General features: G+C 44.8%; 2 protein-coding genes and 1 non-coding gene across 4 annotated transcripts in view; 1 reads left to right on the top strand and 2 right to left on the bottom strand.

Moving 5' to 3' along the window:
* KNL1 (kinetochore scaffold 1) overlaps window positions 1-11,671 on the bottom strand; it is a 71,329-nt gene extending 59,658 nt beyond the window's left edge. Inside the window, exons 1-2 of one of the 2 annotated variants that reach the window (XM_064374852.1) lie at window positions 11,377-11,671; window positions 1,760-1,811 (exon numbers count right to left, since the gene is read on the bottom strand). In XM_064374852.1, coding sequence (XP_064230922.1) covers window positions 1,760-1,794 — 35 coding nt within the window. In that variant the 5' untranslated portion in view covers window positions 1,795-1,811; window positions 11,377-11,671. The remainder of the gene's footprint in view (window positions 1-1,759; window positions 1,812-11,376) is intronic. The other variant, XM_064374853.1, reaches the window with a different exon arrangement.
* Window positions 11,672-11,854: 183 nt separating this feature from the next.
* On the top strand, window positions 11,855-11,936 carry TRNAS-GCU (transfer RNA serine (anticodon GCU)). Its single transcript has one exon. It is a non-coding gene; the product is annotated as a tRNA-Ser (tRNA).
* Window positions 11,937-20,531: 8,595 nt separating this feature from the next.
* Window positions 20,532-27,017, bottom strand: RPUSD2 (RNA pseudouridine synthase domain containing 2). Its single transcript, XM_012462488.2, has 3 exons — window positions 26,411-27,017; window positions 24,476-24,772; window positions 20,532-22,869 (listed from the first exon to the last, which is right to left on the bottom strand). The coding sequence occupies exons 1-3, from the start codon at window positions 27,014-27,016 to the stop codon at window positions 22,135-22,137; spliced, it is 1,638 nt and encodes a 545-aa protein (XP_012317911.2). The 5' UTR covers window position 27,017; the 3' UTR covers window positions 20,532-22,134.
* Window positions 27,018-27,588: the final 571 nt, after the last annotated feature.

Below are 27,588 nucleotides of genomic sequence, written 5' to 3'. Positions count from 1 at the left end.
GAATTCAGTGTTTTAAAATACATATTATGTATTACAAGACTATCTCCTGAATAATAATCAGTATGACATAATTTACCATATTTATAGAGGTATAAGAAGAAGATAAATGGGCTCTAGTTTTGGTTTTACTGCTATGATTTTCAGACCAGGTTTTGAAAATTCAAATGCCTATGAGGCTAATAAACAGATAATTTTTTAGGAGTAAGAAAAATAGGTAGTGTGAGATTATAATGACCTAGAGAATTTCTCTCTCACCTAAAGGTCAGTCATTGCTCTGCCGTGGTTAGTTGCTGCCAAACAAGAATAGGAGCCCAGTGATGCCACGCATGATTTTTCAAGAGAAGCTGAAAACCCAATTGTACAAAATTTTAAGATTTTGAAATTTTGGCAACTAATTCAAAAACTAAAAAACGTGTGTAGGCCAAAGCCAGCCACGGTTGCCCACATCTATAGTTCCAGCTATTCAGGAGGCTGTGGGAGAATCACTTGAGCCCAGGAGTCCAAATCTAGCTTGCGCAAGACACAGTCTCTTAAAAAACGACCAAAAAATACTATGTGTAAGCCAACAACTTATGACTGCAAGCTGCAAACAAGCCATCAGATTGTAATGGCAATTTTAGACAAATCATTTTATCTTCCTAGTCCTCAATTTTCTCATCCTTACATGAAGAGATGGGAGGTAGTGTCTAAAGTCCCTCTCAGATTTGACTTTAGATGAGATGATAACGATGATTTTTGAGACAGACTCTTGAGGTAGGAGGCAGAACTTGACTCCAAGGTGGGGCTAGGACACAGGACCAAATTGAGGACTAGCTAAACAGGTCTGGGGCAGAAGCACCTCCCCACAAGACACACCCACCAGTGTGCCTTGTCAGTTTACCACTGCTACAGCAAAAACCCAGCAGTCACCTGCCCTTTCCACGGCAATGACCTGACAACCTGGAAGTGACCACCCTCACTCTAAAAATTTCTGCATAAAACACCCCTTAATTTGCATATAGTTAAAAGTGGGTATAAATGAGTGCAGAACTGCCTCTGAGCACTGTGTATAGGGTAGCTCTGCTCTGCAAGGAGCTTTACCTGTGCTGCTGCTTTACACTAACACTTCAATAAAAGTACTGTATGGCACCACTTGCTGGCCTATGAATTCTTTCCTGGGCAAAGCCAAACACCCTCTCTGGCTGGTAAAGCCAAAAGCCCTCCATTTTTAAAATTTTATTTTTTGGGGGGAGTCGGGGGGTTAAAAATTTTTTTTTTTATTTTTTGTAGAGATGGAGTATGTTGCCCAGGCTGGTCTCAAATTACTGGGCTTAAGATATCCTCCCACCTAAGCCTCTCAAAGTGCTGGGATTACAGGCATAAGCCACCGTGCTCAGAGTAGATGAGTTTATACAAAGATATGGCAATGGCAAGGGGAGCTATGAGTCTATAACATCTACTTCTTTTCTTTTTTTTGAGAGGGAGTCTTTCTCTATTGCCAGGCTGGAGTGCAGTGGCACGATCTTGGCTTACTGCAACTCCACCTCTCAGGTTCAAGGGATTCTCCTGCCTCAGCCTCCCTCGTGCCATCACATGCAGCTAATTTTTGTATTTTTAGTAGAGACGGGGGTTTCACCATGCTGACCAGGATGGACATCTACTTCTTTTTCTTGCAACACAATGGAAAAAGATCTCAGAAATTATGGACAGGGCTTACTAGTTAGAAAAATATCTTTCTCTAATAGAATATAACATTTTTAGCTGCATTAAATGAACTTACCTTTCTTCACCAGCCTCTGAAGACACCCCATCCATTTTTGAAGAAAACTCTTCTGTAACAAATATACAATATAAGAAAAAGTGAGAAAAAAGGAAGAGCAACTACAAGCTATGAAGAGATTAAAGAGTGCAGTTGGTCATGGTGAAACCCTGTCTCTACTAAAAAAATATAAAAATTAGCTGGTCGTGGTGGCACACACCTGTAGTCCCAGCTACTCGGGAGGCTGAGGCAGGAGAATTGCTTGAACCCGGGAGGCGGAGGTTGCAGTGAGCCAAGATCGCGCCACTGTACTCCAGCCTGGCACCTGGCACTTGGTGCCTGACGAGAGACCAAGACTCTGTCTCAAAAAAAAAAAAAAGAATACAGTTGGTGACTTCAGGGTTACTTTCTGAGAGAAGACCAAAAATGGGAAGGAAAAAACTATACTTATGAGGATATAAAACATGATTCATTTTAAGGAGTTTAAAGCACTATTATAATTAATATTGCTGGAAAATGTTCATACTCAAAATAAAATCAGTGACTAACTTTGATCAGGATGATAGGGACTTTACTGGTTCAAATAAAAATTTGGCCTAGCTTCTAAGAGTTTGCATATTATCTAATAATCCACTCCCAAAAAGGACGGCAATTAGGTCAGTGGTCCCCAACCTTTCCTGAACCAGGGACCGGTTTTGTGGAAGACTATTTTTCCACAGACCATGAGGGTGTGGTGGGGGATGGTTTCGGGATGAAACTGTTCCACCTCAGGTCATCAGGCATTAGACTCTCATAAGGAGCCCACAGACTAGATCTCTTGTGTGCGCAGTTCACAATTGGGTTTGTGCTCCTGTGAGAATCTAATGCGACTGCTATCCAACAGAGGCCGGAGCTCAGGCACTAATGCTCGCCTGCTGCTGACCTACTGCTGTGCCACCCAGTCAGTGGACCTGTACTGTTCTGAGGCCCGGGGGGCTGGGGACATCTGAATTAGATATCTAAATACAGTGCATTTGCATCATATGTATATTTATCCGAGGAAAAGTCAACTTTAAGCACTCAGCAAAAAAAAAAATTATTATTATTTTTTTGAGACGGAGTCTCCTCTGTCACCCAGGCTGTAGTGCAATGGCACGATCTTGGCTCACTGCAACCTCCACCTCCTGGGCTCACGCAATTCTCCCACCTCAGCCTCCCGAATAGCAGGGATTACAGACGCACACCACCATGCCTAGCTAGTTTTTGTATTTTCAGTAGAGAAGAGGTTTCACCTTGTTGTCCAGGCTGGTCTGGAACTCCTAACCTCAGGTGATCCACCCACCTCAGCCTCCCAAAGTGCTGAGATTACAGGGGTGAGCCACCGCACCCGGCCAAAAAATTTGAGACATGAAAATAACATCTTATTAGTGTAGTTGATAATGCTTTAAATTTCACTCAGTGAGTATCTGCCCTGGAAAGAATATGAACTAAGAGGCATAATGTGAAGTTTCTTCAACTAGTCTCAGTTCCTGCCTTCCTATAACTATATTTGATTTTCACTTTATGTATTAACTTTAGAACCTCATCCTTGGGTAAGAAAAAAATGCAACTGCAGATTTCAAAAAAGAATAGCTAGACATTTTGACTCAACCATATTAGCATTTCCACCACAACACTAAATTAATACAATACACATAAACAGGATCAATGTTCTTGGTTTTAGCAATAAGTAAACACGTAACTGGAAGATGTTTTAGGTGCTTTGGTCATACATAACAAAAGCCAAATTAGGGAACAGTACTTCACAGTGAATCTGAAATTCCAACTGAAATAAAAGCCTGCTTATTTTTTAGTATCTGAATTCAATCAGCTACTAAGGTAAGTAAGATGATGTTCTAGGATCTAATCTCTGATCCTCTCCTCTTGTTCTTGATCATTTTCTCAGTATGCTTTTCCACTCTTCTGGTTTTACTTACCTCCTGTTCACAAATAACAGTTTTAATTTTAGCTTTCATGTACCAGTATAAGGAGCTGATTACATAAGGCTAAGTTGCTGTTTTTAAATTAGCAGCTCCGGCTGGGTGTGGTGGCTCACGCCAGCAATCCCAGCACTTTGGGAGGCCAAGGCAGGCAGATCACAAGGTCAAAAGATGGAGACCATCCTGGCCAACATGGTGAAACCCTGTCTGTACTAAAAAATATATAAAAATTAGCTGGGCGTGGTGGCGTGTGCCTGTAGTCCCAGCTACTTGGGAGACTGAGGCAAGAGAATCACTTGAACCTGGGAAGTGGAGGTTACATTGAGCCGAGATCGTGCCACCGCACTCCAGCCTGGCAACAGAGCTGAGACTTCATCTCAAAAAAAAAAAAATTAGCAGCTCCTTGCACCCTAATTTCCTCCATCCCCAAAGCAACCACTTTTGCTTTTAGCTGATTACTTTTGCATTTACCTTGTTAACATAGATAACTTATTTGTATTGCTAGTTTTCAATTTTTATAGTTTTATTGAATATAATTTATTTATTTTTGAGACAGGGTCTCACTCTGTGGCTGAGGCTGGAGTGCAGGGGCACCATCTCAGCTCACTGTAACCTCTGCCTCTCTGGCTCAAACGATTCTTGTGCCTCAGCCCCACTAGTAGCTGGGACCACAGTCATGTGCCAGTATGCCTGGCTAATTTGTTTAGAGATGGGGTTTTGCTATGATGCCCAGGTTGGTCTCATACTCCTGGACTCGAGGGATCCACCTGCCTCTGCCTCCCAAAGTGCTGGTGCTGGGATTATAAGCATGAGCCACTAAGCCAGCTATTTTTCTACTTTTTGCTATTAAAATGTCTGTCTTCCCACCATGGGAGATAAAAATTTAACTCCCTTTCTTGCAACCACCTCGGAGACACACATACACACACACACACACCAAGGAAAGATTACATGCCATTCTTAAAAATATAAAAATCCCAAATAAATATCAGCAAAAAGAATCCAGCAATTTGTAAAAAAGGAAAATATATCACAGTCAAGTGGTTTTATTTCAGAAATGCAAAAGTGGTTGGGCAGATATGGGGCATTGTGCCTGCAGTGCCAGTTACTTGGGAGGCTGAGGCAGGAGGATCTCTGGAACCCAAGAGTTCAGACTGTGTGCACTATGATGGCAACTGTGAACAGCTACCGTCCTCCAGCCTTGGCAACATAGTGAGACCCCATCTCTTTAAAAAAAGAAAAAAGGCCTGGCGTGGTGGCTCGCACCTGTAATCCCAGGACTTTGGGAGGCTGAGGTGGGCGGATCACCTCAGGTCAGGAGTTTGAGACCAGCCTGTCCAACATGGAGAAACGCCATCTCTACTAAAATACAACATTAGCCAGTCATGGTGGCTCATGCCTGTAATCCCAGCTACTAGGGAGGCTGAGGCAGGAAAATCACTTGAACCTGGGAGGTAAAGGTTGTGGTGAGCCGAGATTGAGCCAGGCTGGGCAACAAGAGAGAAATTCTGTCTTAAAAAAAAAAAAAAAAATCCAAAAAGGAATGCACAATTGGTTTAATATCAGAAAACCGACCTTGCAATTTACCACACTAACAGATTAAAAGATAAAAATGAGGCCGGGAGCGGTGGCTCACACCTGTAATCCCAGCACTTTGGGAGGCTGAGGCGGGCGATTGCCTGAGGTTGAGAGTTCGAGACCAGCCTGATCAACATGGAGAAACCCCATCTCTACTAAAAATACAAAATTAGCCATGCGGGGTGGTGCATGCCTGTAATCCCAGCTACTCCGGAGGCTGAGGCAGGAGAATCACTTCAATCCGGGAGGCAAAGGTTGCAGTGAGCCAAGACTGCACCATTGCACTCCAGCCTGGGCAACAAGAGCAAAACTCCGTCCCCGCTCAAAAAAAGATAAAAATGATGTGATCATCTCAACGGATGAAGAAAAAAGTTTAAGGCTGGGCGCGGTGGCTCAAGCCTGTAATCCCAGCACTTTGGGAAACCGAGGCGGGTGGATCACGAGGTCAAGAGATCGAGACTATCCTAGTCAACATGGTGAAATCCCGTCTCTACTAAAAATACAAAAATTAGCTGGGCATGGCGGCGCGTGCCTGTAATCCCAGCTACTCAGGAGGCTGAGGCAGGAGAATTGCCTGAACCTGGGAGGCGGAGGTTGCGGTGAGCCGAGATCGCGCCATTGCAACAAGAGCGAAACTCTGTCTCAAAAAAAAAAAAAAAAAAAAAAAAAGTTTAGGGCTGGGCATGGTGGCTTACACCTGTAATCCTTGCATTTTGGGCAGTCGAGGCAGGGGCCTGGACAACATGGCAAAACCCCATCTCTACAAAAAGTACAAAAATTAGCCAGACATGGTGGCTCCCACATGTAGTCCCAGCTACCCCGGAAGCTGAGGTGGGAGGATCGCTTGAGCCTGGAAGGCAGAGGTTGCAGCCAGCAGAGATCACACCACTGGACTCCAGCCTGGGCAACACAGAGAGACTCTGGGGGAAGGTGGAGGGGATGCTTAATGAATTTTAACATTCTTTCCTGTTTTTAAAAAAATACTTTTTTTTTCAAGCTATAGTTGTTTCTTTTTTTTTGAGACGGAGTCTCACTCTTGTTGTCCAGTCTGGAGTGCAGTGGCGCATTCTCGGCTCACTGCAATTCCCGCCTCCCGGGTTAAAGCAATTCTCCCACCTCAGCCTCTCAAGTAGCTGAGATTACAGGCACCCACCACTACCACTATGCCCGGCTAATTTTTGCATTTCAATAGAGACGGAGTTTCACCACATTGGTCAGGCTGGTCTCAAACTCCTGACCTCAGGGGATCTGCCTGCTTCGCCCTTTCAAAGTGCTGGGATTATAGGCGTCAGCCATTGCACCTGGCAAAAAAAAAAAATTTTTTTTTAATGGGCCAGGTATGGTGGCTCATGCCTATAATCCCAGCACTGTGGGAAGTCAAGGCGGGAGGACTGCTTGACTCTAGGATTTTGAGAGTGGCCAGATAGTGAGACCTTGTCTCTCCTAAAAATAAAAATAATTAACCAGGCGTGGTAGCACACACCTGTAGTTCCAGCCACTTGGGAGGGTGAGGCAGGAGAATAGCTTAAGCCTGGGAGGTAGATGCTGTAGTGAGCCATGATCATGCCACTGTATTCCAGTCTGGGCCACAGAGCTATACCTTGTCTTGAAAAAAAATAAATAAATAAATACTTTTTAAAAATATAGCAAACGGCCGGGCGCGGTGGCTCAAGCCTGTAATCCCAGCACTTTGGGAGGCCGAGGCGGGTGGATCACGAGGTCAGGAGATCGAGACCATCCTGGTCAACATGGTGAAACCCCGTCTCTACTAATACAAAAAATTAGCTGGGCATGGTGGCGCGTGCCTGTAATCCCAGCTACTCAGGAGGCTGAGGCAGGAGAATTGCCTGAACCCAGGAGGCGGAGGTTGCGGTGAGCCGAGATCGCGCCATTGCACTCCAGCCTGGGTAATGAGCGAAACTCCGTCTCAAAAAAAAAAAAAAAAAAAAAAAAAATATATATATATATATATATATATAGCAAACTACAAATAGAAGGTAAATTAACAGTAGCTATTCAAAAAACTAATAGCAAAGATCAACTTAATAGCTAAACTTTGAAAACTTTCCCTCTAAGACCCAAAAAACATGACACCCACTTACATCTATTCAATTTGTCATCTAATTTTATTTCCAATAAATGATCCCAATATCCCCAATCCACTCATTTCTTTTTTTCTTTTCTTTTTTCTGTTGGGGGTCAGGGAGACAGGGTCTTGCTCTGTTGTCCAGGCTGAAGTGCAGTAGTGTGACCTCAGTTTATTGCAGGCTCAAACCCCTGGGCTCAAGTAATCCTCTTGCCCCCGCCTCCTGAGGAGCTGGGGTTACAGGAATCCACCACCATGCCTGGCTAAATTTTTGTTTTTTTGTTTTTTTTGTAGAGTTGGAGTCTACTAGGTTGCCTAGGCTTGTGATGAACTCCTGGGCTCAAGTGATCCTCCCAGCTCGGCCTCCCAAAGTGCTGGGATTACAAGTATAAGCCAGCAGGCCCTGCCTCAATAAACATTTGCTGAATGAGCAATTAAGAAACAATTATTTGACCACCAACTTGTGTATTTTTCTCCTTTGAAAATATTTTCAAATTCAGTGTACATGTTCAAAATTCACAGATAAAAATATTAACTACTATCAACTCAACATCACCTAATGATCTTTGCTGTTTAAAATAGTCATTAAAAGCATAATTCCTGTCCAATCTGTAGACCAATTAGTTGGCACTTAACTGATGAAATTCAAAGGTTACTGAAGTCCCCCTTTTTAAATATTCTATAACTGTTAAGCTCTATTTTTCTTTTTTTTTTTTGAGACAAGGTCTTGCTCTGTCACCAAGGCTGGAGTACAGTGGCACAATTTCGGCTCACTACAGCCTCCGCCTCCCGGGTTCCAGCCATTCTCCTGCCTCAGCCTCCCAAGTAGCTGGGATTACAGGCGCACGCCACCACACCTGGCTAATTTTTGTATTTTTAATAGAGACAGGGTTTTATCATGTTGGCTAGGCTGGTCTTGAACTCCTGACCTCAGGTGATCTGTCCACCTCAGCCTCCCAAAGTGCCAGGATTACAGGTGTGAGCCACCACGCCCGGCCAAAGTTACACTTTCAACACAAATAGGAGACTCCAGACTCACAGATTAAGCTTCATTTATAAAACACTGTTATGGCCAAACTCTTGGTTATTGACACATTAAGTTACTGGTTCCAGGGACCAGGTGCAGTGGCTCATGCCTGTAATCTCAGCACTTTGGGAGGCTGAGGCTGGTGGATCACCTGAGGCCAGGAGTTCAAGATCAGCCTGGGCAACATGGTGAAACCTCTGTCTCTACTAAAAATACAAAAAATTTAGCTGGGTGTAGTAGCGTGCTCCTGTAATCCCAGCTACTCGCAGCTACTTGGGAGGCTGAGACAGAATACCTTGAACCCAGGAGGCGGAGGTTGCAGTGAGCTGAGATGGCACCACTGCACTCCAGCCTGTACAACAGAGTGAGTAAGACTCCATCTCAAAAAAAAAAAAAAAAAAAAAGTTACTTGTTCCAAACTGTGTACCTGGCACCCAAGGGTGCTGCAGCATACTCACAGTGGTGTCCTGGTATATTTAAAAATTTTGAGAGATGCACGGCAATTCTGAACATCTGTCAGGTACTGTATAAACTACTACCTCAAAATAGTACCATGTGCATTACATTAGTTTTAATAACATCACTGTAAAGATAAATTGTTCACAGCTGCTGTGATAAAAAACAAGTACGTTTATTAAAGTGGTACATGAAATGAGGGTGGCAGGATATAAACTGATTCCAAAGTTTGGGAGGTTGTGCAGTGTCCAACGGGCATATATATCCAGTGAGTAAGTGTGATTATTTAAGAATAAAATTTTCAAAATCATCTTTTCCTTCAATTTATGTATTTTTTTAAATGGCTACTAAGTTTGTGACATATGTACTTAATGTTTGGACCCAACAACCACTGTACTCAATAAATAGAACTGTTAGGTATTTTTTTTTTATCTAAGGGTGCCATGCATCAAGAAAGTTTGAGAACCACTAATCTAAATAATCTTAGATCTTCAAGCAGAGAATATGTGACAAAGACCATGTAGGCTGCAAAGCCTGAAATATTTACTCTCTGGCTCTTTCCCCACTCCTGCATTTATAAAACCAATATCTAGAGTTAGTATTTTCCAGGACTATAGGAGGATAAGAGTGAAATGATAGACTATAGACCTGTGCTGTCTAATACAGTAGTTATTTACATTTAAATTAATTAAAATAAAATAAAATAGGCCGGGCGTTGTGGCTCATGCTTGTAATCCCAGCACTTTGGGAGGCAGAGACGAGTGAGTCACCTGAGGTCGGGAGTACCAGACCAGTCTCACCAACGTGGTGAAACTCCGTCTCTATTAAAAAATAATAATAAAATAAAATTTAAAATTCAGTTCTCCGGTCACAAAAATCATATTTCAGGTGCTCCATAGTCCCATGTGGCTAATGGATACCATGTTGGAGTGCAGATATAACATTACCATTTTCACAGGAAGTCCTACTGGACAGCACTGCTTTACTGTCAATATCTAGAGTTAGTATTTTTTTTTTTTTTTTGAGACGGAGTTTCACTCTTATTACCCAGGCTGGAGTGCAATGGTGCGATCTTGGCTCACCGCAACCTCCGCCTCCCGGGTTCAGGCAATTCTCCTGCCTCAGCCTCCTGAGTAGCTGGGATTACAGGCACGCACCACCATGCCCAGCTAATTTTTTGTATTTTTAGTAGAGACGGGGTTTCGCCATGTTGACCAGGATGGTCTCGATCTCCTGACCTCGTGATCCGCCCGCCTCGGCCTCCCAAAGTGTTGGGATTACAGGCGTGACCCACCGTGCCCGGCCCTAGAGTTAGTATTTTTTACAGTCTATTGTTTAACATCGAACACATCCATAATTCTACCATCCCAAACATTTTAATCTAATTTACATGTATTTATCATCTTGTAAACATTTCCAGCCATTCAAAGTCAGAATTATACTGCATTGAACTTAACCGTTAATTACCAAAATTTTATCATATATTAACTCCTATCTCTGTAAATCATCTCTCCAAGGTCCACCTCAAACACAGCCTTCTCCAATAATCTATCTCCAAAAGCATCAAATAAGCTCTCAAATAAGCTTTCCCTTTTCTGTGCTCCCACACTTTAGAATGTCCTATAATCTTTCACATTCTGTCTTACATTATAGTTATTTGTGTATACTAGTTATTTTCCTTTCTGGACTGTAAACCCCTCTAGGTTTGGGACTCTATCATTTGTCCCCAGCCCTATCACAAGATAAGGAACCCAATAAATAGCTATGGAATTCAACATAAGTGAAAACTTCAGTCTTAATATCCAGACTGGAAGTAAGAGTCTCCTTTGATCTTCATCCACATCATTCATCTATTAATGCCTATTAAACCTATCTGTAAAATTCCAATTGGCAATATTTTTCTCCCCTCAAACTTGAGTAAACATCAAGAATAGAGGCTTAAATCCTGAGGAATAATGAACAGAGGAGGATTTTTTAAAACTAATGTGCGGCGTACTAATATTTACTTTGTTAATACTATCATATCTGCAGGAAATGAAAAATCTGTTACGTGCTGCCGGTACTCTGAGCAGACACCTTAAATCACAAAAGGCTGAGAATTTTAAAATCACTCATTGGTGTCATTTCATTTAGAGCCAAGAAAAGCTTAAGTGAGAAATACAAACAGCCGAGAGGTCCCTAGGGAATAGCGGCAGGGGTGCAAGAAGAGTTCGCGAGCCCTAACAGAAGACAGCAGGGCGGAGCGGAAGGGGAGCGGAGAGAGCGACGGACACGCAACCCGAGCCGGGTGGCCGGAGGGGCCCAGGTGCGGGCGGAGAAGTGTTAGGGAAGAGGGAGGCGGCACGACGTGCAGGCCGAAGAGAGGAAAAAGCCCAGGGCCCGGTAGGGGAAAGAGGGGTCTACTGGCCCGGCGCTCACAGAGGCCGCCAGGCTGAGGGAGCGTTCCCCACCTCCCACCGCCGGAACTTTGGGGGGTCCAGACAAAACCCGAAGCCTTCCCTGGAGCCCAGAACTAAAGGGTCACTCTCCTTACCTGCCGCGGCTCACACGCCCGACAAATTTTGCGCAGACTTGTCTGGGGTCTACACGCTTCTCAGAGCGGAAAGTCACCGCCGCCTCTCGCCGTCACCCTACAACGCCCAGCTAGCCTTAGTGAAGTATTCAAATCTAACCGCCTAGGTGTTGCGCACGCGCAAAGCAGCTCTACGCTTCGGCTCCGCCCCTTAGGCGCCAGACGAACCCCATTTCTAAGACTGCTTAAATCAAAGTAGTTTCCCAGCCTTGGTGCCAATTTCATTTGCTTCAAGTTTATCTCATTTTCGACCGAATTTCCTTTGCCCCTCCCCAGTGCAGACCTTCCTTACAATCATGGGAGCCGCCATCTTCTTTCGATTGCTTGCTATAGAAGTTTTTGAACCTTGGCTTCCGTACAAAATGGCGGCTTCCATAACATTGCGTCACATCCCCTTGATACTACTCCCTATAGCAAGCAGGAAACAGTAGGTTTCTGGGACGAGGTGGCCGAGTGGTTAAGGCGATGGACTGCTAATCCATTGTGCTCTGCACGCGTGGGTTCGAATCCCATCCTCGTCGAAAGAAAAGGTTTTTCTTTTTTATTTTTTCTGCTTATAATCAATGTAAATTCGCAGAGAGGAAAAAGTTGAATACTCCACTCATTTATTACCCAATTAATCTGGCATCATCAATCTCAGGTCTGAAATGCTTAAAATACAGTATTTGGAACACTCTGACATCACAGATAAGAAAAAAGGGAGGGAAAGAGACATTTGGGGAATCAGAAAATGTACTGGATTTAATTTCTTTTTATATGAAGTTAACAACAGTGCATAGAATTCCACAATTATTACCATCCCATATGTTTCAATGCTGCTCTGTTCCAACTTTAACCTAGCTCCTCACTGAGGAGTTTCAATTATTGTAGACTGTTACTCTGGGGTGTTTAATACCTCTCCTGATTACGAAATACCAGGTTTCACTTCAAAAGATACCGCGAGACACTTTACCCAGTATTTTTAATCTACAGGCACCACATGTTTTCTGTGAATAACATCACCATAACCCATGAAAGATATATTTATCACTCCATTTTACAGATGAGGAGACTAAAACATTAGTTTGCCCAAGGTTATACAGCTTCTAAATTGCAGAAAAGACAGTGTAATCCAAATCTATTGGACACTGGCTGAATCACCCACCTATACTGTGCTGTAGATTAATAATCAGTATTTATCAGGCCGGGCACTGTGGCTCACGCCTGTAATCCCGGCACTTTGGGAGGCAGAGGCAGGCGGATCATGAGGTCAAGAGATCAAGAACATCCTGGTCAACATGATGAAACCCCTTCTCTACTAAAAAATACAAAAATTAGCTGGGCGTGGTGGCTAGTGCCCATAGTCCTAGGGAAGCTGATGTGGTAGGATAGCTTCATCCCTGGAAGTTATCTTTTGCGGTGAGCCGTGATCGCTCTACTGCACTCCAGCCTGGGCAACAGAGTGAGATCCTGTGTCAAAAAATAAATAAATAAAATAAAAGTCAAGGAAAGAAATATTTGAATTAGAAACGGAAGAGAAACTTGTAAGAAGCTGACAGTAAAAGAGTTAGAGGCGCCATCTACTGGAGCAGCTGCAACTGCAAAACTTAGACAAGATGTTCTAATCAACAGGGATGGATGGATGTTCTAATCTACGAAGATCTCCATTAACTCCCCAAATTCTTCAACAAACCACAGCTCAAAGAAACCATTCTCTACTAACACCAAGGTTCTTCCTTGCAAGTACTATCCTGAACTATTGCAGACACCTCAACCTCTGGAAGACCACAAGAAAGGACTATTGCATAGTTAAATATGTTACCAAGATATTGCAGCTCTTTTACCACTTAGTGTCAGGAATGGACTTCATTATCTAGGGCCAGCATTAAGAGGACCAATTCTACATTTTGAAAATGAGGTTCTCTGGAAATCAATGGCCAATGTTGATTATGAAATAATGAAATAATAAACAGTGTTCATTATTTCTTATGAAATAATAAATTGGTCCAAAGCCCAGACAGGCTGTTATGTGTCAACAGCCCTTATATGACATAGCTCTGAAGGAAGAATTGAAATCAATGCTTTGTTTTTGTTTGGTTTGGCTTTTTTTTTTTTTTGACATGTCTAAAGTTTATTTCTTAGCTCTTGCAATAAAAACCCAGATCTCAGTCTCCAAGGGTTGCAAAGACTGGTTTTGACAGGCAGTCAATGACAGAAGTGAAGTCAATTTGTTCCTTACCATTAGGTTCTCTCACTGGAGAACCATCTCTGGGAAGACAGTAGTGACAGGGTCTGGAGAGGTTCCAGAGTGAATCCAGGCATTCTTCTCTGAGTCTACAACACCAACCCAAAACATTTTTCTTTGCTAAAATCATTCCCTGAGCTGCATGCCATCATGTGAAAACACTACAACAGCTTCTAAGAATGTCTACTGAGCTGAAAACTAGCATTTTCATATTGAAGAGCAGTAGAGAAAAACTGAAATCCAGTTTTAGCAACGTTGTTTAGGAAAGCCAAGACAAATGAGTAAATGCCAAAGACTTGGGGAAATAGGGAATAACACTGTAACACTTGATGGTATATCTCATGCTAAGGTAGTGATGGATAGTTAGCCAGTTGTTTAAAACAGGCCAATAAAAAAAATCAAGTCATCTCACTTGTCAACTTTCTTTTTCTTTTTTTTTTTTTTGAGACGGAGTTTCGCTCTTGTTACCCAGGCTGGAGTGCAATGGTGCGATCTCGGCTCACCGCAACCTCCGCCTCCTGGGTTCAAGTGATTCTCCCACCTCAGCCTTCTGAGTAGCTGGGACTACAGGCATGCGCCACCATGCCCAGCTAATTTTTGTATTTTTAGTAGAGACGGGGTTTCACCATGTTGACCAGGATGGTCTCGATCTCTTGACCTCGTGATCCACCCACCTCGGCCTCCCAAAGTGCTGGGATTTAGGCCTGAGCCACCGCACCCGGCCAATTGTCAACTTTCTGTTGATAGCGAATAATAGCTATGGACTTAGAATTCTGATTTTTTTTTTTTTTTTTTGAGATGGAGTCTCACTCTGTCACCCAAGCTGGAATGCAGTGGCACGACCTCGGCACACTGCAACCTCCGCCTCCTGGGTTCAAGTGACTCTCTCGACTCAGCTTCCAAAGTAGCTGGGATTACAGGTGTGTACCACACCCAGCTAATTTTTGTATTTTTAGTAGAAACAGGGTTTCACCATGTTGACCAGGCTGTTGGCCAAAATGGTCTCAAACTCCCGACCTCAGGTTATCCACCCGCCTTGGCCTCCCAAAGTGCTGGAATTACAGGTGTGAGCCACCGTACTCACACAGAATTTGGATTTTTAAATTATTGAATAACACAGAAACTCGACATCTGAAAAAATTTGTTTTGTTTTGTTTTGTTTTAGCTTTAAAAAAAAAAACCAGGCCGAGCATGGTGCCTCATGCCTGTAATCCTAGCACTTTGGGAGGCCAAGGAGTATGGATCATGAGGCTGGTTAGGAATTTGAGAGCAGCCTGGCCAAGTGGCAAAACCCCATCTCTACTAGAAATACAAAAATTAGCCAGGTGTGGTGGCATTGAGAGGGGAGACCCCTTCACCTCCTTCAATTTCGCTTCTTCCCTCACCTTCCAGATGGGAGAGAGTGAAGAAGGAAAAAAAATTGAAATAAAATACCAAAGAGCTGGGAAAATAACTCCCTCTTTAGTTCCCAGCTTCTCTGCTATCTGTTAACCTTGAAAGAGCTGCAAATGAATGCTATATCTGCCAGCTGGAGCCTGGCACTGGTTCATGCCCCAATGTCTCCACAGACCAGGCTCCCTCCTGCTCCCTCCTGGTGACACCTCTGCCAATAAACAGCTTGTTGCTTTTGTCTTGTCTCTGTAAGCCCCCCTCCCTTGCTGGTCCTCGCTTGCACTGCATATAAATTAGCAAATCAATGAAGCCAAAAGATTGTAAGGTCAGATGTCCAGCAAATGGACAATAACATAGTTCCACCTCGTTTCCCCTTTAGTATTGTAAGCCTATAAAAGGAAAAGAAGTTGTAGGTTGGGGAGCTCGGTAAATAAGGCTGAAGCACCCTGCAACCCCCGGCCAAATAAAAAGCCACTTCCTTCCTCAGTTCGGTGTTCAAAAGGTTTGCTCCCTGCCGCTCCTGCTGCAGCATGCACCTGTAATTCCAGCTACTTGGGAGGCTGAGGCAGGAGAATTACTTGAACCAGGGAGGCAGAGGTTGCAGTGAGCCGAGATTGTGCCATTGCACTCCAGCCTGGGTGACAAGAGCAAGATTCTGTCTCAAAACAAAACAAAACAGCAAAAAAACTAGAATTGTTCCTTAATGTCGGTTTCTGCGTACTCACAGAAAAGATCACTTCCAATCAATTCTCCTTTCAATGACTGTCAGTAGTCATTTTTTATATAACCTAGGAGTATCAGAGGTGGCCTTTCTTTCAGCCCAAGATGCAAGGCTTTAAAATTCTTTTTTTTTTTTTTTTTTTTTTGAGGCGGAGTTTTGCTCTTGATACCCAGGCTGGAGTGCAATGGCGCGATCTCGGCTCACCGCAACCTCCGCCTCCTGGGTTCAGGCAATTCTCCTGCCTCAGCCTCCTGAGTAGCTGGGATTACAGGCACGCGCCACCGTGCCCAGCTAATTTTTTGTATTAGTAGAGACGGGGTTTCACCATGTTGACCAGGATGGTCTCGATCTCTTGACCTCGTGATCCACCCGCCTCGGCCTCCCAAAGTGCTGGGATTACAGGCTTGAGCCACCGCGCCCGGCCTTTAAAATTCTTTTTTGAGGCCAGGTGCTGTGGCATACGCCTGTAATCCCAGCATGTTGAGAGGCAAAGGCAGAAGGATTGCTTGAGGCCAAGAGGTCGAGACCAGCCTGGGTAATGCAGTGAGACCCTGTCTCTACAAAAAATAAAATTAAAATTAAAAAAATTAGCTGGGCGGCAGGGCACGGTGGCTCATGCCTGTAATCCCAGCACTTTGGGAGACTGAGGTAGGCGGATCACTTGAGGTAAGGAGTTCGAGACCATTTTGGCCAACATAGAGAAACCCCGTCTCTACTAAAAATACAAAAATTAGTCGGGGGTGGTGGCATGTGCCTGTAATCACAGGTACTCGGGAGGCTGAGGCAGGAGAATTGCTTGAACCCAGGAGATGGAGGTTGCAGTGAGCCAAGATCATGTCATTGCACTCCAGTCTAGGGGACAGAGTGAGACTCTGTCTCCAAAAAAAAAAAAAAAAGTAAAGTTAGCCAGGCATGGGTGTGCACACCTGTGGTCCCAACTAATCAGAAGGCTGAGGCAGGAGGATCATTTGAGCCCAGGAATTCCAGGCTGCAGTGAGCCGTGATCATGCCACTGCACTCCAGCCTGGGTGACAGAACGAGCCTCTGTCTCAAAAAAAAAAACATAAAAAAACAAAAAATTTTGCTTAAACAACAAAAATTACTGTCTCCCAGTTCTGGAGGCTAGAAGTCTGACACCAAGTTATCAACAGGGTTGTTTCCTTAGGAGGGTGAGGGAGAATCTATTTCATATCTCTCTCCTGGATTCTGTAGTTTATTGGCAGTCTCTGGTGTATCTTGGCTTATAAAATTACTAATCCTTGCAATTTTGCATCAGTTGTGATACTGGAAGATTTGGCATTTAGATGAGATATAAAGCTTTTCTTTTAAAGTTTCTAACATACCTTAACTTCAAAATTTGGAATGTTGGAAAGAAAAAAGAACCAGAATAATTGCATCACTTCTTATTTACTTGAATTACTGAAACATTTTCAATAATCTTGCGTCTAGATGCCTTGGTGATGAAGTGTTAGCAAATGCAAGTTCTGGCCGGGCATGGTGGCTCATGCCTGTAATCCCAGCACTTTGGGAGGCTGAGGTGGGTGGATCATGAGGTTAGGAGATGGAGACTATCCTTGCTAACACAGTGAAACCATGCCCCCCCATCTCTACTAAAAATACAAAAAACTAGCCAGGCGTGGTGACACCCACCTGTAGTCTCAGCTACTCACGAGGCTGAGGCAGGAGAATCACTTGAACATGGGAGGCAGAGGTGGCACTGAGCCAAGATTGAGCCACTGCACTCCAGCCTGGGCAACAGAGTGAGAATCCGTCTCAATTAAAAAAAAAAAAAAAGAACAGTTGTTAACCGTAGCAAAGGCCAATTAGATTCAACTCCAGCTCCTTACAGGGAGTACCTTTGTCACAGGTTTTGTATTATCCTAGCACATTTAATTAATACACAAAGACCAACTACTCGATTAGTATGTACAAGGTGGAAGAACACACACAGACACAAACACACCCCGTGTTTTAGGTGTCTGCAGGCTAGTGAAGTAATTGTAGTCAGGAACTCTTGTTTCATGTAGCGATCCTTTGAAGCAATGCCACCCAATAGAACTTTGCTAGGTAATGGAAGTATTCTATATTTGTGCTGTATAATGGGGGCCACCAGACCAAGTGGCTTTGAACACTGGAAATGGGACAAATGCAGCAGAAGAACTGCATTTTATTTATTTTTATTTTTATTTTCAAGATAGTCTCCCTCTGTCGCCCAGACTGGAGTGCAGTGGCGTGCTCTCTGCTCACTGCAACCTCCGCCTCCTGGGTTCAAGCGATTCTCCTACCTCGGCCTCCCAAGTAGCTGGGATTACAGGTGTGCACCACCACGCCCAGCTAATTTTTGTATTTTTTAAGTAGAGACAGGTTTTCACCATGTTGGTCAGGCTGATCTCAAACCCCTGACCTCGTGATCTGCCCGCCTCAGCCTCCTAAAGTGTTGGGATTACAGGCGTCAGCCATAGCGCCCGGCTAATTTTATTTATTTTTAATTAAATAGCCATATGTGGCCGGGCATGGTGGCTCATGCCTGTAATCCCAGCACTTTGGGAGGCCAAGGCGGGTGGATCATGAGGTCAAGAGATCGAGACCATCCTGGTCAACATGGTGAAACCCCATCTCTACCAAAAATACAAAAAATTAGCTGGGCACGGTGGTGCGTGCCTGTAATCCCAGCTACTCAGGAGGCTGAGGCAGGAGAATTGCCTGAACCCAGGAGGTGGAGGTTGCGCGTGAGCCGAGATCGCGCCATTACACTCCAGCCTGGGTAACGAGCGAAACTCCGTCTCAAAAAAAAAAAAAAAAAAAAAAAGAGCCGTATGTGGCCAGCATTGGACCATGCAGCTTTAAAATTTGCTGAAGGCCGGGCGTGGTGGCTCATGCCTATAATCCCAGAACTTTGGGAGTCTGAGGCAGGCGAATCACCTGAGGTCAGGAGTTTGAGATCCGCCTGGCCAACATGGTGAAACCCTGTCTTGACTAAAAATACAAAAATTAGCTGGGTATGGTGGTGCACACCTGTAGTTCTAGCTACTCAGGAGGTTGAGGCAAGAGAACTGTTTGAGTCTGGGAGGCGGAGGTTGCAGTGAGCAGAGATCGTGCCAATGCACTCCAGCCTGGCAATAGAGTGAGACTTTTGTCTCAAAAAAAAAAAAATCTGTTGAAATATTAATATATAGACTCTTCTCAGAGAAGTATACACATGGCCAGGCACGGTGGCTTACGCCTGTAATCCCAGCACTTTGGGAGGCGAAGGTGGGCAGATCATGAGGTCAGGTGATAGAGACATCCTGGCCCAACATGGTGAAACCCTGTCTCTACTAAAAAAAAAAAATACAGCTGGGCGTGGTGGCTCACACCTGTAATCCCAGCACTTTGGGAGGCCGAAACAAGTGGATCACGAGGTCAGGAGTTCAAGACCAGCCTGGCCAAGACAGTGAAACCCCGTCTGTATAAAAAAATTAGCTACGCATGGTAGCGCATGCCAGTAATCTCAGCTACTCGGGAGGCTGAGGCAGGAGAATCACTTGAACCCAGGAGGCAGAGGTTGCAGTGAGCCAAGATTGTGTCACTGCACTCCAGCCTGGTGACAGAGTGAGACTCCATCTCAAAAAAAAAAGAAAGAAAGTACACACATATACAAAATTTTGCATAAAATTTCAGGAGATCCAGGGATCCTTTCAAGTTCATCCATGTGTCTCTAGCTCAAGAACCTCTGAAATAATGAGAATGGAATAAACAGCACTAGAGAGGGTAAAATTCAGAACTGAAGAGATGAGATAGAAAACAGGCAAATGCTAATGCCCCCCATTCAGAACCCTGGGATCCCGGAAGCAACCGCAGTAGCTGTGAAGGTAGCCTCTGCCTCTCTCCTTCTCTTGTCACACAGAACATTTACATTGTTCGTTTACTTTACCACATTGTGCTGGACATTCAGACTGCAAACTTCATAAGAGCAGAGACCATATTTGTCTTACTCACCATTATATACCCAGAGCCTAGTATAAATCCAGCACATAGTTGGCTTTCAAATATCTGCCAGATGAAATTATTGGATATCTGATTCTGATTCTTTCCAGTCCTAGGAGACCACAGCTCCTGAGTTATGGAGGGTCTCGGTGATAAGGAGAGTTGGCTGGCTCATGGAATAAAGAGTTTTCTTGAAGCTGAGCAAATATTCAGATTCATGAGAATCCTGTATCTCTTTCTTCAGGTTCAAAAGAGAAAAATTAAAAAAAGAGAGACAATGCTGTATCACTGGGGTTGTTTCTATTCCTTGTGATATAAAAGTCACTCAAAGGCTTCAACAGTAAGTGATAGGGAGCCATATACTGGAATCCCAGGGTTAAATGCTCTCCTTGGGTATCTCCTCTTCTGTCTTCTCAAGTTCTGGAATATGATTACCTTCGCTCAAATTGCCCCTCTATCTGGAATTCTCTTATATCTCTACTAGGCAAATTCTAAGTCATTGTGAAATGCCTCTTTCTCTGGGAAATCTGTACTGGTACTTTCAGACAGAATTATATCATATTTCCACTGGTTCCCTTTGTACTTGCACATTTCATTATGTGTATTCTAAAAGGGCAGGGGCCAGACATTCATCTCCAGATCCCAGCAATAATGTTTGGCATATAGAAGGTGGTTAACAACAACTATGAACCATTAAAAGAATATAAACACAATCGCTTTCCCCAACACTACTTCTGCTCCTTATGTGCTGGTCAAAGACAATAGATTTGGTATGAATAAGCCTTTGTTACTCACAAGGAAGTTACCTGAAAACAAAACTCCATGGTCCTCTTTATGAGTACTTCAAAAAAATAGAACATACATGACAGATGTACAACAGAAGGAACAGGACAGAAAAGGTTTCTGCCTGAGCAGAAGTCGAAGGGCTGTCTAGGCAGAAATTCAGGGCAAGAACATCCTTAATATGGTAACAGGCATTTATGAAAAGCCCACAGGTAACATCACACACAATGATGAAAACTGAAAACTTTCTGCCTAAGATCAGGAGCAAGACAAGGATTCCTACTTTCCCTATGCTACTTCTATTCAACGTTGTACTGGAAGTTCTATCCACAGCAATTAGACAAGAAAACAAGCAAAAGGCATCTAAATGGGTAGGGAAGAAGTAATATTATCTCTATTTACAGATGACATGGATTATATATGTATAAAAATACATATAATACACATGGTATAATCTATATATTATATAATATGTATATATCCCTAAAGAATCCACAAAAAAAAAAGCTAATAAACAAATTCGGCAAAATTGCAGAGTACAAAATCAACATACAAAAATCAGTCTTTTTTTTTTTGAGGCGGCATCTCAGTCTGTTGCCCAGGCTGGAGTGCAGTGGCATGATTTTGGCTCACTGCAACCTCCACCTCTTGGCTTCAAGTGATTTTCCTGTCTCAGTCTCTTGAGTAGCTGGGACTACAGCTGCATGCCACCATGCCCAGCTAATTTTTGTAGTTTTAGTAGACGAGGTTTCACCATGTTGGCCAAGCTGGTCTTGAACTCCTGACTTCAGGTGATCCACCCCTCAGCCTCACAAAGTGCTGGGATTACAGGCATGAGCCACTGTGCCCAGCCAATACTCTATCATATTTCTATAAAGCAGCAATGAATAAATACTCTAAACATGAAATTAAGAAAACAATTCCGGCTGGGCATGGTCCACAGGTCCTAGATGGTCTTGTAGTACTGTCTGTAGTCACGGGAAGGTCTGGGCCCCTGCTTCTGGTACCAGTCACAGATCTTCACCTCCAGCTCACCGTTGGCCTCCTCAAGGGTGTGTACCTCCTCCAGGTAGGAGATCACACGGAGCCGTCACCCAGGCCCCTGAAGGATGATGTGGCCTATGACTGGCAATAGCTGTAGGAAGTCATGGCGAGGTGGAACATGCCCAGAGGCTGCGGATTGCACGAGGAGCTTTTTTTTTTTTTTTTTTTTTTTTTTAAGGGTCACGGTCTCATTCTGTTACCCAGGCTCTGGAGTGCAGCAGCACACAGTTGACTTTAACCTTGAACTCCCGGCCTCAGGTGATCCTTTCACTTCTATCTCTCAAAGTCCTAGGATTATAGCCATGAGCCCCAGTGCCTGGCCAGTTAAAGTGGTTAATTTTAGGTTTGTGAATTTTACATCAATCATAATAAAAAAGAAACCAGAAGTAAGAAAACCAGACACAAAAGATGTTAGAAAAAGAGATCTATTTACAAACCAAAAAGTCTCCAAATTCCCATTGGAAGGAGGTAGCAAGTGGGAGCAGGTCCCTCATAGAAACCCCAAGTACCAGCCCATGGGGTCAGCCCTTGCCCCTATGGCCCATCCTTGTCACAACCCAAGAAGCAATCCCTCCAATGTCCACAGCCTTCAGTCTTCTTGCCAGTCATCCTGTGCCCAGGCAGGCATTGGCGAAAAGTACTCAAAGCCTGGCCCTTTATAGCGTAAGGCATGTAGGAACATCACAAGGTCTTGGGGCAAGGGATCCTGTCGTACCAGCCGGCACTCTGCACAGAGTGGGTCTGTCTCTTGATTCATGACGTCTGTTTCAAATGCCTTCTCTGGTGCCAACGCTATTGTGTCCAAATCCTGAGGCACTGCCTCAACTACTTCCTCCATCTTCTGGGCAGCAGCAGCCAACTCTTCCAGGTTGTCCTTGCCCAACTCTGAGGAAGGGGCCGCAGAGTCTGTGAGTCCTGGCGACAGGTCACCCTCACAGAGATCTAGCACATCCAGGCTCTGTTTGGCCTGGTGCTCTGCTACCAGGTCCCGCAGCAATTCCTCATCTGTTTTGGGAATGTGGCCACCCCGGCCTCGGAAGGGACCCCAGGCAGTTGAGTTATAGATGGGGTCGTTGAGAATGGGATGGCCCAAGAACTGAAGGTGGACTCGAATCTGGTGTGTACGGCCTGTGAGTGGCCGGCACTGTACCACACTGGAGTGGCCATTGTAGCTTAGCCTCTGGAACACTGTCTCACAGGGCTTGCCCTTGGGATCTACACGGCACACCCCTACTTTGTAAGACACCACCAAGATGGGTTCTTTACAGGTCACTTCCTCGGTAGGGAACTCCCCTTCCACCCGGCACACATACTCCTTCTCCAGCTACATAGGAGGAAAGAGGAAGAAAGTCAGTACAAAGCCGAAATTCATGGAGGCCAAACCCTCTGTGGGGTGATAAGGACCATTGTCAGACAGAAGATCCCAATTCCAGCTCTACCATTTGCCAGTTTTGTGATCTTGGTTACATTACTTAACCTCTAAATCCTACTAACTCATCTAGAAAATGTGAAATTAGAAAAGCATTTACTGGCTGGGTGCAGTGGCCCACGCCTGTAATCCCAGCACTTTGGGAGACTGAGGTGGGTGGATCACCTCAAGTTGGGAGTTCCAGACCAGGCTGATCAACATGAAGAAACCCCGTCTCTACTAAAAAATACAAAATTAGCCAGGCATAGTGGCTCACGCCTATAATCCCAGCTACTTGGAAGGCTGAGGCAGAAGAATTGCTTGAACCCAGGAGGCGGAAGTTGTGGTGAGCTGAGACTGCACCATTGCACTTCAGCCTGGGCAACAAGAGTGAAACTCTGTCTCAAAACAGAAAAAGAAAAGCATTTACCTCGTTGGGCTGTGATAAGCATTTAGTAAGTTAGGCTCTAATGTGCATGGTACTAAACCTGGTATATAGTATGCACTCAATAAATGTATTATGATTCAGATTCAGAATTACAAGTCTCAAGACAACAATTATTACCATTTAACTCCTGTATCAAGCCTTTTCCAACTACATCTAGAAGCTTTCCACCAAGCAGCCTCTTCCAACAAGCTTTTTTTTTTTTTGAGACGGAGTTTCGCTCGTTACCCAGGCTGGAGTGCAATGGCGTGATCTTGGCTCACTGCAACCTCCGCCTCCTGGGTTCAAGCAATTCTCCTGCCTCAGCCTCCCAAGTAGCTGGGACTACAGGCGTGCACCCCCATGCCCAGCTAATTTTTGCATTTTTAAGTAGAGATGGGGTTTCACCTTGTTGACCAGGATGGTCTCGATCTCTTGACCTCGTGATCCACCCTCCTCGGCCTCCCAAAGTGCTGGGATTATAGGCATGAGCCACCGCGCCCGGCCCCTTCTCCCAACAATCTTAAAAGCCTTGCTCAGCTTGTCAGCCTTTTATTTTCTTATGTTATTTTATTTTTTTGAGACCAAGTTCTTGCTCTATAGCTCAGGCTGGACATCAGTGACATGATCATGGCTCACTGCAGCCTCAACCTCCCAGGCCCGAGATCCTCCTACCCAGCCTCCCAAGTAGCAGAAACCACAGGCATGTGCCACCATGCCAGGCTGTTTTTTTTCTTGTAGAGACAGGGTCTCCCTATGTTGCCTAGGCTGGTCTCAACCTCCTGGGCTCAAGCCACCCTCCTGTCTCAGCCTCCCCAAATGCCGGGATTACAGGTGTGAGCAACCGTGCCTGGCCTTGTCAGCATTTTAAAACTTCAAAACACCAAACTACTAAGAAAGGCAGTGTAAGTCATCTCTAAAGATTTTTTTGGAAACATTAAGAGATATCCTGCGTTTGGCACTTTAGGTGTTGACCTGCCGTAAGGTAAGAAGGAAAGTCAAATATAAAGGCCCACTTCAGAACTCCGTGATGCCCTTTTGAAACAGAGCATTCTAGAGCCCAAGACACGGCCCATAGGAGACAAAAGTCTGACTCACCTGCCGGTCCCGAACCTGCTCGTGAATTCTCTCAGAGACTGCAGCTGTCTTCGCAAACATAAGTACCCCGGAGGTAAGGCGGTCAAGCCGATGCAATGGGTGTAGCTCCTTGAGTTGGTGCTCCTTGCCTAGGATGAAGATAACTGTGTTGTGTCGGAAGCGGCCACACGGGTGGACAGGAATGGAGGAAGGCTTGTCTACAACCACCACATCTTCATTCTCAGCCAGCAGGCGAATGGGCTCTGCTGTAACTGGTGGCTCATGCCTGTGCACTGTGTTCCGCAAGAAATCATTGTCCTGTCAAAGACAAAGATAACAAGTCAGCCCAGGGACCAGCAGCTTGTAATCAGTCAACTCCATACCCAGCTTCCCCTCTTCCCTATTGACATGGAAAAATGTTGACAGCACATCCTTAGGCACAAAGAGCAGTGTGCACAGTGTGACCTCAATTTATAAAAAGACAGACACAGGCATATAGCTGGCATTGAAGTTACTAGAAGAACATACACAGAAATGTTAACTGTGATATCTGATGGTGAGATTATGAATGTTTTTTGGTTTTGCTGATTGTATTTTCTCAACAACAAAGGTATTTTAAAGGTAAAACTTTTTTTTTTTGAGACAGAGTCTCGCTCTGTAGCCAGGCTGGAGTGCAGTAGCGCGAGCTCCGCTCACTGCAACCTCCGCCTCCCGGGTTCAAACAATGCTCCTGCCTCAGCCTCCCAAGTAGCTGGGACTACAGGCGGGTGCCACCATGCCCAGCCAAATTTTGTATTTTTTAGTAGAGACGGGGTTTCACCACGTTGGCCAGGATGGTCTCGATCTCTTGAACTCGTGATCCACCCACCACGGCCTCTCAAAGTGCTGGGATTACAGGCATGAGCCACCGCGCCTGGCAAGATAAAACTTTTTTAATGGAGGAAAACCTCCATAAATCATCACTTATCACTATCTCGAACAAACAAAACTAAGGTTTAAGTCCAGGGATGTGGGCTCTAGACCAGGATTTGGCACAGGCTCACTACACGCTCTTGGGCAAGTCGTTTATCTTCTCTGGGTCTCCATTTCCTGTGGAATGTGAGGGTTAGACCAGAACTGTGCTTTTAGAATTGGGATAGGAGAGGGAATTCGTCAAAGCAAATCTGTTATGTATTGACTCAAATTGCTTGATCAATGGGATAAGTTACTCTAAAACCATCCATTCCCCAAATGCTTTCCTCCACTCACAACATGGTAAACCACTGTTACAGGTAAACAGTATAACTTCTGACAGGGGTGTCTGGTATCTCATACCTGTGATGGAATTTGAAAGGAGTCAAAACACTGGGCTAAACAATTCTAGTCTTTATCCCTGACATCTCCCAACTCTATTAACGTATCAGGCTCTACATTAAACAGTTTTAGTTATAAGGAGCACGGGCTTTGGTAGTGGCATTGTTTGGCCTTACTCCTTGAGTTTCCTCATAGGTAAAATGGAGTGGCAATACCTACTTCACGAGGTTGTCATTAGAATTAAACGTTAATGGACATAAAATGGTTAACTTTGTGCCCAACACAGAGTAAAGAGACATAAACGATAGCCCCTATTATTACTATTTGCACAGAGATCTACAACGCAGGATAAAGTGATCAGTGCCCTTGCCACAAGACAGTGTTTAAAGGAATTATGACAATTCCAACTTCTGTCCTTTGGTAACAAGGAAGCTGCCCTGAAAAAGAGGATAAACAGGCTGAGTTCTGAAGCACAGAGACTCTGTCCACTTTCGAGGGTGGAAAACGGGGGCCAAAAGAGTGTTCCAAATCAAAGCGCGAAAGCTTTAGAGTTGCCATGATTTTAATCCAGTACCTATGCTTTACTAAGCCAAAACAAAAACAAACACAAAAAAACCACCCCATTTACTCGCCGGCTTCTGGCCAGCCCCAACAGGACTCCACCTTGAGCACGATGTTGAGGTCCTGCACCGGCTCCTCGTTGAGATGCAGGCGGCCCGCCCGGATCGCGGCCTCGTAGTAGGCCAGAGGCTGAGCTCGGAACTCGGTGCTGAAGACGTGCAGCAAGCTGTGGCCCACCCAGCGGCCTTTGCAGTAGGTCCGGAAGTCAAAGTAATAAGGCCGCACCTTACGCAGGCCGCCCTCGAAGTAATAACTGGTTTCTGAAAAGTGCTCATCGCCGAAGCTCACCCCGGTCCGCCGCTTCTTCGGGGGCGGCACGACACGCTCCCCGGTTGCGCCGCGGCGCTTCTTACGCTTGCCCGGGCCCTGGGCTGCAGTCGAGGCATGCTCCCCGCCAACTGGGGCAGGCTCCACTTCCTGGCCCGCCGGCTTCGGGGTCTCCAGGGGAGGTTCAACCATCGCGTCGCCACCAGCGTCACCGTTTTGCTGATGCAGAGCCTTTAGCCCGCCCGTTGTCCCAACCTGGGTAGACAGTGTTTCTGCCATTGGGCCCTTATAGCCACTCCAAGACCTGGCAAAGCTAGGGCGCCGGAGGTCGTAGCGCCACAGTCCCAGAGCCCCGGGCCATCCGCGGCGTCTCAGCCACATAACCACGCTGCCCCCACTCCGGGGTCGCGATCTGAGGACGTCACTCGGCCCCAGCAAATCAGAGAGGTCCAGTCCCGAGGCGGGGTCTGCGTTGAGTGAGAGAATGAGTGAGTTACTCGAGTTGAATTAGGTGAATTGAATGAGCGGCGTTAAGACTGTAAATGTCTCACCAAAAGTGACCTTACGCAGATGTCTTCGTATTAGGAGATACGACGTTATTTATAAAGGAAACCCTTGGAATTGCTTCGTGTAAAGGCCATGGCAGCATTTGGTCGTGTAGATTCCGATTAGTTCTTTGGGTCTGGAGAAACGCTTGAAAGGAGCTTTATTTAAAACAAAACAAAAACTAACAACCAGAATAAAGATTGCTAAATTCTGCGAATATACTAAAACCCACTGTATTGTATACTTTAAAAGGGTCAATATTATAGTATGTGACATATCTCAACAAGATTGTTATATATGTATTTACAACACACACACAAGCACCCCAGAAGCAGTGTGTTCACACCTGTGTTTCCCCCTAACAGCATGAGAATGATTAGAGATCCCCATTCGCCTCCCACATGGTT

Source organism: Aotus nancymaae, unplaced genomic scaffold (assembly GCF_030222135.1).
Source record: "Aotus nancymaae isolate 86718 unplaced genomic scaffold, 86718_ANA_hifiasm-v0.15.2.pri h1tg000011l, whole genome shotgun sequence".
Classification (NCBI taxonomy): domain Eukaryota; kingdom Metazoa; phylum Chordata; class Mammalia; order Primates; family Aotidae; genus Aotus; species Aotus nancymaae.
This window is presented reverse-complemented; position numbering and strand designations above follow the sequence as displayed.